General features: G+C 43.4%; 1 protein-coding gene across 1 annotated transcript; it reads right to left on the bottom strand.

The window, feature by feature from the left end:
• Nucleotides 1–212: 212 nt before the first annotated feature.
• On the bottom strand, nt 213–13,024 carry cradd (CARD and death domain containing adaptor protein). The gene is made up of 2 exons (XM_080754672.1): nt 12,696–13,024; nt 213–777 (listed from the first exon to the last, which is right to left on the bottom strand). The coding sequence occupies exons 1-2, from the start codon at nt 13,015–13,017 to the stop codon at nt 479–481; spliced, it is 621 nt and encodes a 206-aa protein (XP_080610798.1). The 5' UTR covers nt 13,018–13,024; the 3' UTR covers nt 213–478.
• Nucleotides 13,025–13,919: the final 895 nt, after the last annotated feature.

Raw genomic sequence — 13,919 nt, 5'->3', positions numbered from 1 at the left:
GGGAATACATAATTGCTCATAACAACCACACCAGGGGGTCTAATGAAGTACTGTCAACCTCCTAGACACATGAAAAACAGAAAAAGTACAAATCTATGGCACCGCCTCTTAAACAGAAATGTTTCATTTTGGACTCTTGAGGACTCCAGATTCATGGAAGTGGTCAGTGGTGTTGTGAGGTAGGCAGGGTCATTCTGGAATAGCGGGTGGCCAGTCCACATCAACAGACTCAACATCCAGCTCCAGGATGTCTGTGTCTGTCTTCAGTAGCTGACAAAGGTTAGAAAAATCCCCTTGCATGGTTTCCTCTGCCATCGGAGTATGAATGTGTGTGTGAATGTTATGCACAATCATTGTAAAGCATCTTGGATAAAGGAGCTACATAAATGGAATGGGATTATTCAGGAAGTTACTTGTTCAGAAGCGATGTATGCTCCGCGTTGCTGTTTTACCAGCGGGTGACGAGTTGAAAGACACGTCACCGATGGAAAAGCTCCTTCAGAACGGCTGGGTGAACGTCTACAGCCCGGAGGCTCTGCACCAGTCTGTGCACCGTGGCCGCCTTTCCCTGGGACTGCTTCCACTTGACCAGGCCGGCCAGTGCCTGGCCATGTGTGCTGTGGACGTGGTCGGCGCGGCAGTGGAACAGCGCCCCCGCTGGCAGCCCCAGGTCCAGCAGGAGGGCCTCCCACTCGGGGCCAAGGCGGGAGGCCAGCCGGGAGAGCTCCCGGTCCGACGGGACCGCCAGCAGAACCTCTTCTGGAAGGTGCCAGTGGTCTGCAGGGGAGACGGCAAGAAGACATAAATATATAAGATACCTCAGAAAGATGCTGGTGCTCACTGTACACGTTACCAGAGTTCATTTCATCCACTAAAACTATGACTATTAGTCATTTCAGATGACTAAAATGTCAAAAACTAACTAACTAAACTGAAATTGTATTCAAGACTAGACACAGAGACAGGTACGGTGGGGGAGAGAGAGGGATGACATGCAGTAAAGCGCTTCAGGTCTGGTGACTGCAGCTTATAGTCTCATGTTGACCACCCCCATGTTGCCCGGCTTTAAACTAGCGAGTAGCGACCATAAAGTACTTATGACAAAGGTAAGAAAATCAAATGTAAATGTTCGGGGGAATAGAATGGAATCCTATGGAGAACATGTTGCTTCTGGTACCAGAACAGCGCAACTAGCGGCCAATCATAGGAACTTTCAGATATGTGTTGCTTCATTTTAAATCCTGATGCCTGACCCCCTGCCCCCCCGCCACCATACGTGCGGTGACAATCATCAGCCTCCCCCGCCCGGCTTCCCTCCACAGGGGCCACTGGTGTTCGCATAGACGCCCGACAAAGCCAGATACACCACGGTGGATTCAGGGACTTTACCACTGCGCCACCCGAGCTGCCACATATAGCCTTATTTGTAAGCAATCTCACTCTGTGATCCAGCGCGGCACCCGATCTCTTCATCAGATTATCATTTGCTGTTGTATATTGTGACTCTATACTCAAAACTATATGGGTGAACTGACAATAAGAATTGAACCGAACTGGAAAACGACAAAGGAAGGTGCAATGGCAGCTACTTCAAACGTTTTGGAGAAAGCCAAATTAAGCATCCATCCATCCGGCCCGGAGCCATGGAAAATACTATCATTCCTTCCAGTGTCAACAAAGTGCGTACAGTGTGTGTTGCAATGCTCTTACGTTGATAGCGGTCATGTTTGTTTGCTTTCGGGTCTCTGTGACACAAGAGGAAATGTTGGCGTTTGCATCTGCGAACTGGAATCTCCGTACAAAAAGGGTGCACTGGGACTGGGTTGGTTTTCACCGCACATAACCTGGTTGTGTTGCCGTTTGTCTTGCCTAAATATGGTCAACACCCTGATACTCCATAAGACCAGGGAAAACTATCTATCCTTTACAACTCTTGTTGTGTAACACAGCCCCAGGCATGCACGCAAGGAGCTCTCTATTCACTGCTGTTCCTGGAAACCAAGTTTTATAATAGAGGCGGTGGATGCAGACATTCAATATCACTTCATCCTTCACTCCCTGAGAGCAGTGGGCTGAATAGCAAACAGGCTGCGGGGACAGCAGCTTGTGAAAAAGAAGCATTTCTTTAACCTTTCCTTTCAAAACATTTCATCAATCTACAGGAAAAAATATGAAGGCATGTTCTTATCCAGAGTAACTTCCAAGAAGGAGCAATGATATAATAAGCAAGATCATAATTCACTGCAACTCAATTTTGAATAAGAAATTATACGGTAGTCAGATTTGGCCAGAACTTTCTCAACGTTCCCTCAACCATTAAGCAGACGTCTTAAAGCAAAGACAAATTTAAGCACATTCATGCTGCAAGGTCAGAGATTTTCCAGCAATTCCCGGTTTGAGTTCAGTTCAACCCAGTTCAGATTAGAATACGGCCCATCTCTCTGTACACGATAATAACATTATGATTTGTCATATTCTTACCTGGTTCTAAAAGATTAATAGTAAAATCAATCAATGTATCTATTAATCAATACATCAATATATTGAATAATAAAATAATCAACCTTAGTTTAAAAATTCACCAAAATGAGAATGATTGTTCCACTGCACTGTGAACATCTGTGAGTTCAGATAAAACAATTATCCATTTGACTGTTAGCTGCAGTGCACACCTAACAAGTTCAGGTGTTTTCAACATCATTTACAGCACTAATACCACATTAAATTCAGCACCAGTAAATAGTCAGACCATTATGATTTGCCCAATGAGGAGAGCGCCTGACACCCTGGGTGAGTCTTTAGCCCAACTGTACCTGTAGGCCTATTGTTAAATCTGCAATCCATAAGTTTCATGTCCTACCTCACCTGAGATTGAAAGCTGGGATTCCCATGTACTGCTCACACAAGAGGGAAGAGGAGAGCTTGGCCATGGGAGATATTGTGCTTATGAGCTTAAGGAAGTACTACTTGCAATAAGTAAGATTTATTTGTATATAGAACATTTCAACAACTAGCAGTGTTGATTTCGTACACTAAAATAACCTTTTATTAGTTCAAATAACTTCAGGATTGCAGTTTTAAACAAGGCGAGTGGGCACGAGGCAGCTGTGATTGGCTGTGATACACCATGTTTGGTCGTGAGCGCCCTCATTAATGGTACTGGATGTATTGAGCTGGACAAAGTTCAGCACTGTGAGCTCATTCACTATAGGTCTTTGTGGCCTCCAAGGACAGTGTTAGCAAGTCAACACCACATAGTTCCCCAAGGCTGGTAAAACTAACCAAACAGTGCTTCATTACTGGTGCCCTCAATGCCCCCCATAATGGCTGTTTTCAACAGCTTGGCAAAAAACTGAAAAGAGAAATTGACACGTGTCAAAGGTATAAAGAGGTATAGCCCAAAGCAGGGGTCTTCAACGTTTTCAGGCCAAGGAACCCTTAGTTGATAGAGAGATGAAGCAGGGACCCCCACAACCTTCATAGATTCCATATCGTTTCATTGTTTGACAGCACGATCAGCGTATTTTGGATTCATGTCAATTTGTGTTTTCAGATATTTAACCACTTGAACCGTCAATACTTAACTCATTGAGTGCCTATCCCGAATTAGTTCGGGATATATTATCGCATCCCAGAGTGCCTATCCCGAACTAGTTCGGGATATTAAAAAAATATATATATTTTGAAAGAAATTTTTTTGAAATTTTTTTTTTGGACCCCATCAAATCTAGTGAACATGATTTCAATCGCGATTTTGCATGTTCCACCCCCATACAACCCCATCTAACATACAGGGCAGCCATGTTTGTTTACATAACATGTAAAACATAATGGCGATTATCTCAAGAATGCCTGAACGGATTTCCAATCGGATTTTTTTGTTTGAAAGCTGTGAACAAACTGCACAAATCCACTCCAATGCAATCCAGGATTGCATTGGATTTTTTAGAGCTCATTCTTCTCTGTTTTTTTCCCATGCATGAGGTGTGCAAGGTTTAATCATGGCTAAGTTGACGAAAATAAGGCTTCTAAAATGCTTGGTAGCCAATAGCTAACTTCAAGCTAACTTCATCCTCTTCCTGTACATGCACAAAGGAAAGTGTTCAGGCAAGTCATGGCTGCAGGGCTTCTGCATATACCAGCATATCTCTATGGGATTTTCTATGGCCACTGGGCGCCCTCTAGTGGTGACTAGGGTGGCACTAAATGAGTTAATAAACTTGACCTTTCAGTCTGTACTTAGTCTGCTCTTTTTCCCCTCTACACCAAACCTCTTTGCCTAAAATAGCAGATCTACAAGCTCTGTAGATCTGCTATTTTTGGCTAAAGTTCTCCTCAGAGTATAGGGATGCGAGGGTTCCTGTTGTTCATTTAAAACAATTATCCTATCACACAAGGATTTGGCAGCCCCCCTGTAGTAACTCTGAGGACCCCCTAGGGGTCCCGAACCCCCTGTTGAAGACCCTTGGCCTAAAGGTATACGGCAAAAATTGCAGCCACAAAATCTGAAATTAGAGAGTGATACACAAATGTATAAAACACTGTGTCTGTCTTTATTACTTTTGTAAATGCCTAATGATTCATCTACATCTTGAAAAGTGCAGCCAGGCTGGGTTGGCTACCCAGGGCTGTGTTGCAACCTGAGGTCGATTTGAAACATTTGGGGTGACGGTTCTTCCTTGGCCTACTGAAAGTGTGTGTTCAAGTTTCATTGTTTTCTGACTTTTTTTAATGGAATCTGAATAATCTGACAGATCATCTTGATCACATGACTAAAGAGAAATGGTGAAACAATTTCGGACAATCTGTAGGAGTAGTAGCTTAATGTTTGTTTTGCCCAAAATATCAAAAATATCCGATGGGGATATTTTAAGCAAATTACTTTTATTTGATAAAGTCCTTCAAACATGTTTCAAAATGTAGAATGTAGTGCAAACACTCAAAATAGATAAAAAAGAATTCTACAGTATGTGCCCTCTGATAGTTTGCACATTCAAACACAAATTAATCAACCAATAAATACTATTTGTGTTTGTGTGAAAAGGGGGGATGAGTGACCAATGTCAGCCGTTCTCTGAAACGTCATGACATGTTCCTGTTGTTATGACATCTAGCACATCTAGCACACATATAGCACTCCAAACCTCCCGGACAAAAACAAGGCACCTGTGCTTTCCTGCATAAATTTGCTATATGAAAGGTGTTGTCCTGGCAGGCTGTCGTCTGATTGGCTAAATCCACCCCCCCTCCCCCCCACCCCGCCACAAAAAAGCAAAACAAAAAGAGTTTGACGTGGCAACTGCACATGACTAGGTTTAAGCTCTGGGTAACGCTGAGTCAGGAGTCTGAAATAGCATGTTCCCCAGTTCATGCCAAGGAAAGGTCTGGTGAAACTGGCCAACCAAAAGACCTGTTTGGTGAATGGCAACGGTCTCTGCTGAAATATGGTTGAGCAGCAGGAAGATATAATACTCTTCTTCTCCAGAAAGCACTTCTGGCAAAACAGGAGGCTTTTCTAAGAACTGGCTCTTTACAAGAAGGGAGAAAGCGGGCGGGCGGTCCACCCTCTCCGTCTGTCTCTCTTTATGGATGCAAACAGGCTTATGAAGTTGAACAGATAACAAACAAACACTGGACTCCTTAGAAGCAAGGCTTGGGATCTACTAGCCTTCATAATACTTGGTCCCCTTCTTTTTAGGGATCACGCAAGTCTAACCATCGCGGGCCTGTAGATCAGCGAACAAATGTGGAGTTATTATAACATGTACAGAATAGGGATGCTATTGGGTTCATGAGTTTGGCTTGTTTAACACTCTGAAAGCCTACAGCAGTTTTGAGGTGTACTTTGATCAATCAATCAATCAGTCAATCAATCAATCAATCAAGCTCTATCACCAAGGGAAGATCAAGGGACATCTGCCCTCATCCGACCTCACTGCCTTTTATGGGGGTGGAATTGTGGCACTTGGCATACTATCCGGTGAAGTATTAATCTACCTCTGCAGCTCTGTCTTCTTGGCAAAGGACAAGGATGTCATCAGCTCAAATCAGCTCATTACATCTCACAAAGTCAGTCTCTGAACCTTCTAATGGGACCCAAGCGTTGCCATTGTTCGGCTGACAGGGTTTGCTTCTCCGTCCGCATCTCGCCAAGGTTTCTGCCGCGGCTAACAGGAAGAAGCTCCTCCTGCCAAGATTCCTGGAAAGCAGGCGGCAGGCAATAAAATAAAAAAAGGGGGGGGGGGGGGGGGCCTTGGTGATGAATGCCAGAAAAACAAGCACACAGCCCTGCCTGCTCCAGCATGAATTTATGGCACAAAACCCGGCACAGCGTGGCACTCTCCCCCAAGCCCCCACCCACTGCAACAATGGGCAGAGACCACTTTCTCAGTTCCCTAACAGCACACAGTTAAAATCCTTGGTGTTCATTTAACTCCGCAGAGTGTACAAAATGGAACCAAATGGACTTAAACCCTCTAGCCACTTAACTAGATTTGAACTGGATTTGGACCACCTAATTCAATCTACAACATAGCTCTTTACCAAAAATAGCCCATCTACAAGCGTTGTCAACGTGTAGATCGGCTATTTTTGGCTAATGCCCCCTCCCCCCCGAATATGGGGTGCAAGGGTCCATTTGGTTCCAGTTGTACACTAGACGCTAGACTTTAACACAGTAGACACTAGTGTGCATCAGGCTTGGTCTCTACATAGTACACACTAGATTATCTTGGTCTGTTGACCATACCGGTAATTTGAGACGCTTTATAACTGCCATGGTTAACTTGTGCAACTCACACCTGGGTTATTGATTGTAGGGAAGTGTTATATAATGCATTTCTCAGAACAGAATATAATGCATTTCTCAGAACAGAATATACTGTAAAGAGCCGCTGAGCAGGCAACGAGAACACGTTGCCTGGTGTTACAGTATGTGTGCATGCGTGCGTGCGTAAGCATAAAAACGGGAGTTGTAGAAGATATAGAAATTAATATTAAATTAGTTATTACAACATGTGTGTATCATGGCTGAATGGGTTTTATAGATGGGCACTTGGGCAGTGTTTCGAACCAGGCTGAGGGCAAAGTGCTGAGCACCAAATCTACTCGCAATTTATAATCCTGTCATACGACAGAGTCACACGGTGAAAATAACCGATTTACAAGCTCACAGCGCGTTGGGAGCTTGTATATCCATTATTTGCAGAGCGATATTTTCAGCACGCAACTCTATTTTTATTATTAGGTGGCGGCCCCAGCCGGTAGGAGTATGTGACCACTATCCCCCTCCCCGCCCAGCTTCCCTCACCATAGACGAAGCCGGATCCCACTATTGGTAGTGATGCTACTTTCCTTTCAAAGTAGGATGTACTGTTATTTCCATTTTAGTGATCAACTATATTCAAAATTCAAAAGTAAAGCAATCCTTTAACAACACTGTACACATTTAACAACACTGTCTCAATCACTGTCTCCTCCATGGGTTAAACTAATCGACAATTGCAGGTCCTTTGCCAATTCAACACACCCTGACAACACAGACAGGCTACTTTCACCAATTGCTCATGTTATATTGTTTCTATTATATTACTGTTAATGCTTCTTAAATTGTTCTGGGTTCTCCATTTCTTTTGATGCTCCTATGTTTTTACATGCAAGCAGTGCTTCCAACTACAATGTTACTTCAGTCATATAAACTGTGCACAACTCATAACCCAAACTCTGCACATAGTTTGGTTACTTGCACATATCTTCGAACGGTAAGGACTAGTTTATATATAAGGATGATCTGGTCTCCTTTGGTCAGAGACCTTGGACTACCACTGACCTGCGTGTCTGATGTAATGCTCTCATGCATTCATGCAATATGCTTCTAAAGGTGTCTCTCCACCAAACAGACTTTACTTCTAACTGTTGCAAACTGCTAATCTGTTGTAGTCTGCTGGCATTAGTTGGCAAACTTGGCATTTTAAAAGAATCGCATTCTGATGGCACACGCTGGCCTGGCAGTGTTGCCAGGTCTGCTCATTATAAGCGACTTTGGGCTTGTATTCCTGTAAAGTCACTTGAAGGACTCTTAAGTCAATTGACAGCACCCACAAGTTTGTACGACAAACGGTTGATGAGTAAAGCCAAATAAAGTTTCGGCCAATCAGAGGAGGGGACGGGGCAAAGTTAAACCAATTAAGGTTAAGGACTGTTTGAGTAGCAGGAGTCTGTGGTCCCCGGGAATTCCCTGTGTGCAGGCCAGTTGGGGTGTTGATTTGGTCATTTTGGCACTATTTGGCGGCGGTGGCAGGGGATCCCTGGGGGTCCGTGGAGGTCCGGGGGTCCTGAAGGTTGTGGTTTGGCAGGCAAGGAGTGTGTGTGTGTGTGTGTGTGTGTGTGTGTGTAAAATGTCACATGGATAGGGAAACGATAGCAGAGATATGAGTAGGGCAAAAGAGTGACGTGACTGACAGACAGACAGCCAGTGGAGGTTTTGATAGTAAATGCGACCTGACGGTCGCAACAAACTTCTGAATTGGTATCCAGGGAGTGTGTGTGCACAGTTTGGCCGAGACCAAGCCAACGGCACCAGAGATTAGCTGGTAACAGATGGACAGACGCACGGACAGACAGACACACAGACGGACGGACAGGGGTGAAAACATTGTCTCTCCCATGCCTTTCAGCTGGTGGAGACAATGAGCGACGGGCAAATGTCTCTGGCTTATTTAGGCGTGCTTCTGCACCAGTAGCAGACCAGAGGTCCACTCTACAGTGGAGTAGGGGAGAGTCAGTAGCAACACTTTTTGCATTTTCCTTCATAATTCACAGACTACCTGAAATGTACTTGTCATCTTTTTCTATATGTGCCCTAATTAATAATACAATTTATAAGCTTTCACTAATAAAGGCAAGACTAAAATATTACTTTTAATGCTTTACGTTATTGTGAGCTTGTACAGCCACTGTTTTCACGAAATACATTTTCATGGGGGGGAGGCTTTTTATGCCTTTATCGATAGGTCAGTAATCTAAGCCTAGAGCCTCACAAAATAAATGTTTAAATGTGTGAATATTATTGCCCAAAATGGGGATGCCAGGGTTAAAGCAGTTCAAATTATTTGAAAATGTATACAAATGAAATGCAGTTACAAAGATTATATTGACACATGAGAGATGTCAGCCTAGTTGTTATCAAATACCTGAGGCCGCATGTGCCTCTGTTGTTTTGAATGGGCGCTACGCTACTCTACACAAACACTCCGTGGCGGAGAGCCAAGGCCAAAGAGAGCATGATTTTATAGTGAGGTCACTGGCCATGAATTCAAATATGCAGAATAACAAGAGTTGTTTTGAAAACTCTTGAATGGGAGGGAGAAAGACGTGTGGTGTTTCACCGGCTTTCAGCAAACAGGGAGGGTAACCGTCATTGGCCCATGTTTTGCTGTGTTTGATGGAGCCTTTTATGGGTTTTTTTTCCACTACACAGCACAAGTGGAGAAAAAGAAAGTAAACAGACGGTGCAACGTGCAACCATTGGTGGTGTCTTCATCTGGATTCTACTTCAGGTCATAGCGGTGATATGGTAGGGTACTAACTTGTTGGCCTATAGGGCAGTGGTTCTCAACCTTTTCAGGCTGTGACCCCCCTAAATAATCATATTTGAACTGGGGACCCCCCCAACCCGGACCCGGAACGCAGGAGTTGACTCGGTTCCACAGATTTAATATTGTGAAAATAGCAGATCTAAAAGGTCACACAACGCCTTGCTTTGCGAGGCATTGTGAGCTTGTAGATCGGCTAATTTCAAAATGTTTGCCTCTTTCTTATATTATTATCCCATGTTTTTTAGACATTCCGGAAGTTGCGGCCGCATAGGAAACATTACTACCTCCCCTGGTCATGTGGTACCGTATATACACAACGAATACAAATTGGAACCGGCTGACACAGAACCGGCTGACAAAATGAGCGATATAAACTTTTTTTTTCCAACACGTTGCTTCTATTTTCATCTACGCTTGAGAAGTAAAACGATGAGAGACCGGCATTGGATAGAATGTTCACAAAAGGTAAGAAGTGTTCAATGGAATGGTATTTTTTTCTTTTTTGTCATTAAAAAGGTCATCTGCCCCCCCCCCCCCCCCCTCGAAAAGAAGGGGGAAAAAATTATGTGGGGACCCCCCTATTTTTGTACGCCACCATTTTATAACGAAGTATAATGCATGCTTATGTCGTTAATCGGACTAATCGTTTTAGTGACTAAATTGATTTTAGTCGATTATAAAATAAAATCCATTCGAAATGTTTCATGTCCATTCTTGGTTTAAGAAACACAGAATATATGAAAAGAATTATCCCCAAAAAACTTTGCTTCTGGATTATCAAAGATTCGGTTATTGGGTTTCGAGATATTTCCGGTGAATTGCCCAGCCCTGCGTTGACCCATGTGATGGAAGGTTGGAAGCAACTCAACACTTACTGCCAAAACAAGTCACAGCGGAACAAGTTCAAGGTGCAATTTGAGTTGATGGTTTCCGTCTTGGGGAAATAAGACAAGAATGTGCCATTTTTATCATACTGTATGTCTATTGTGTTAACATTAGTCTTAACTGACACAGGCTATTTACATAACCGGTGTGTCGTAAAATAAAAACATTGTGGAATTTTATTTGAAACAAAAGACTTCTCTATCTATCAGTTGTGTCTCTAGATAATTCCATGAGATAGCATTCTTTATCTGATAAAGAAGATGGGCCTTATGAAATCTAGAGCATAGTAAAGGTCTGCACATTCCTGAGTTTTTCGGAGCGCCTAAATACAAAAAATCAAGCTCACATTATGTCAATCATGTTTACACACTGCCACCCATTATTTCATGGGTCATGGGTGAGAGTGACAAGGTTTTCACAACACAGTAAAATCCTCAGCGTTTCATTTATGGATTGTAACTCTGAGTTATAGACTACTTGTAAACTCCAAAAAGTAAAATTAAAGACACAATCCATGACGTATTTTGATGAATAAAATGGTAGTTCAAGTATGTTAAATTAAAATGTTTTTAATGAATAAAATGTCAGTTCAAGTATGTCAATACAAAACAACTCTTCCATTGAGACCATGGTGTCAGGAAGTGATTGACAGTGGTGGTCAGTAGAGTACCTTGACTACTTAAAGTTATACTATGTAACTTTTCCAATAAAACTAATCTTAAAATTGTCCTAACTATTAAATCGCTAAAGTTTTAGAACACCCACTGCGTTAATTTCAGCCCCTAAAGCCTTCTGTAAATATGTTTTCTATGATCCTGGCCGGGGACCGGATTTCGCGGCAAGATTACGTCATCTGCATCTTCCGTATACGTTGTATATACGTTGGCCAATCACAGCGCGGATCATACACTACCGGCCAATCAAAGAGCATCTTGCCGTCTCTTCAGGAAGTAGCTTGCCTCAGCAACACACTGGTGAAGGAGTCTTGCCTGTTACTCCCCAAATCCTGGTCACAAAATTACATGAGACCCCTCTACAGATGCGTATCGGCGAGGTGGAGGCGGTCGCGGTGGTTTGCGGCCCCGTTCCGGTGGTCCGCGGCGACTCCGGGCGAAAAACGGCTTGCTCACCCTCTCCCCCATCCCTCAATTGTTTCTCGACAAGAACGGAAAACAATACTATACACTTTGCCAAAGCCTACCTACCCCTAAACCCCCCCCCCACCTGTCACCTGTTTTAGGGTTAGGTTTTTTTCTGATTTATTTTGCATAGTATTGTTGTTGTTACTTGTCTGTCATGTAATGTCTCTATGAATTGAGTACAAAAGGACCCCAATGTAAACAAGCCATATTCTTGGTTTTACAGTGGTTCTCAACCTTTTCAGGCTGTGACCCCCTAAATAATCATATTTTAACTGGGGACCCCCCCATCCTGACGAGCACTAAGAGTTGAGGCATTACATTTTGTATAAGACGGTTCTGTTTAGCATTGCGAGGCGTTGTGCATGTAGATCGGCTATTTTCACAATTTCAGCCTCTAATATTTGACAATTTGGCCAATGTTTAATATGTCATTTTAGAGGTATTAAAAATACCTTGAATTTTCACTTTAGAAATGTGCAGATAAATTCTATACACCACACCACTGCATTAGTACCTTGTATCAGTGAACTGTACTGTCCTGTGCAGGACTATGCGAACTGCTAATAAAGTAATCAATCAATCAATCAATCAATCAAAACTCAAGTACGTATGTGGGTTCAGTTAGTAGTTCATGTGTCAGTGTCATGTGTGGATTTTCTCCCTTTTCCTAAAAAATCAAACCTCGTTCGAAGTGGAGCTGTGAATTTGAGCAGTTCCAGATCTATGCTTTTGATTCTATGTGTTTTAGATCTATGAATTCTAAGTGTTCTATATAAATTCTATGTGTTCTAGATCTATAAATTATGTGTTCTAGTTCTATATTCTTTTTGATTGTTTTTACGTGTACTAGATCCCGTGCCGTGTGTGTGTGTGTGTGTGTGTGTGTGTGTGTGTGTGTGTGTGTGTGTGTGTGTGTGTGTGTGTGTGTGTGTGGTAAAGCCGCGCATGCGCAGATCCTGTTCATTCTTGACGACAGACTCTGGTGAGACTCTGGTGAGGACACACATTGCTGCCTATGGGGAGCTTGTGTTCCACACAGCTCCAAAAACAAAACAAAACAAAGCCACATCACCTTTGGAGGCCTGCCCATCATCATCCCCAGCGCGCTGTGAGTGTGACTCGAGGTCGCGCAGCAGGCTGTCCTTCACCCAGACGAACTCCTCCTCCAGGGACCGCAGGAAGGCGTCCCAGGCCCGGGGACCGCGCCGGGGCAGCAGCTCCAGCAGCCGCAGGGCTCTGGCCCGGCTGCTCGGCACGGACTGGATCTCCTCCACGTCGCCGTGCGTCAAGACGCCCTCCTGGTACAGAAAGTGGACCACGGTGTCGCTCGCCGCGATCTGGTCCGAGAGCTGCAGCCTGTGTCTCCTTAGGATCTCTCTGTGCACCGGATCCATGACTTGAGCAGCGGTGGAAATAGTAACCAAGTAGATTTACTTGAGCACTGTACTTAAAAGTGCAATGTTGAGGTGTTTGTACTTTACTTGAGTATTTCCGATTTCTAATGCGTCTCGGATCCAAATAGTTATTTTACTCCTCAACATTTATTTGAAAACAAAACATACATTACATTAACCCCTTCGGCCCAATATATTTCGGCTATTTGAAAATAGCCGATCTACAAGCTCACGACGCATTGTGAGCTTGTAGAGATGCTATTTTCAAAAGCTGTTTGTACATTTGAAAACTTGAAATGGGCATTCTGCGTATTGAGTATTTTTTTACTTTTGGTACTTCTTTGAGTACATTTTGATGCTTTTACTCAAGTAGACCTACATTTTTTATTCCACACATTGCAGTATTGACAATCGTAGCGTAGGCCTACGTGTAAAAAATGCCAGTACTTTTTCCACCACTGCCCAGTGCCCATGTCGTGAGAAGAAGAATACGAAAAGTTGCTTCATCAGAGGAGAGTGCCGACCACGACGACTCATCCGCGGATCTAACGTTACGTATCCGAGCTTTGTATCCGAAATCCCGCCGCCATAATACAAAGACCGCCTTGTTTTTTTGTGTCCCCGATTATTTCATGTAAAGTTGACTTGCAAAACAAACGCACAGAAGACAACAGTGCCCGCTGTTATTTGTTCCGACCGGAAACGGACTGCTACGCGGAACCATTGTAAGGAACAGCCTTCTTCTTATAACTCAATGGGAACAGCAAGCTGAATACTGTTATGGAAGGCGCAGGCACATTTTTATTTTATGGGTCCTTTTTCCTACGTTTTTAGTTTTTAATTATTATTATTTAAACAAAAAAAATCCAAAACATTCCCAAAAAAGCAAATACCCTAACCCT

The sequence above is a fragment of the Nannobrachium achirus genome (genome assembly GCF_963921795.1).
Source record: "Nannobrachium achirus genome assembly, chromosome: 23".
NCBI lineage: Eukaryota > Metazoa > Chordata > Actinopteri > Myctophiformes > Myctophidae > Nannobrachium > Nannobrachium achirus.
This window is presented reverse-complemented; position numbering and strand designations above follow the sequence as displayed.

Coding starts and splice junctions, on each gene's coding strand:
- cradd (XM_080754672.1), bottom strand. CDS start 13,017: ATGGATCCGGTGCACAGAGAGATCCTAAGGAGACACAGGCTGCAGCTC. Junction 778..12,695: donor TGATGGGCAGGCCTCCAAAG/GTGATGTGGCTT, acceptor TCTCCCCTGCAG/ACCACTGGCACCTTCCAGAA.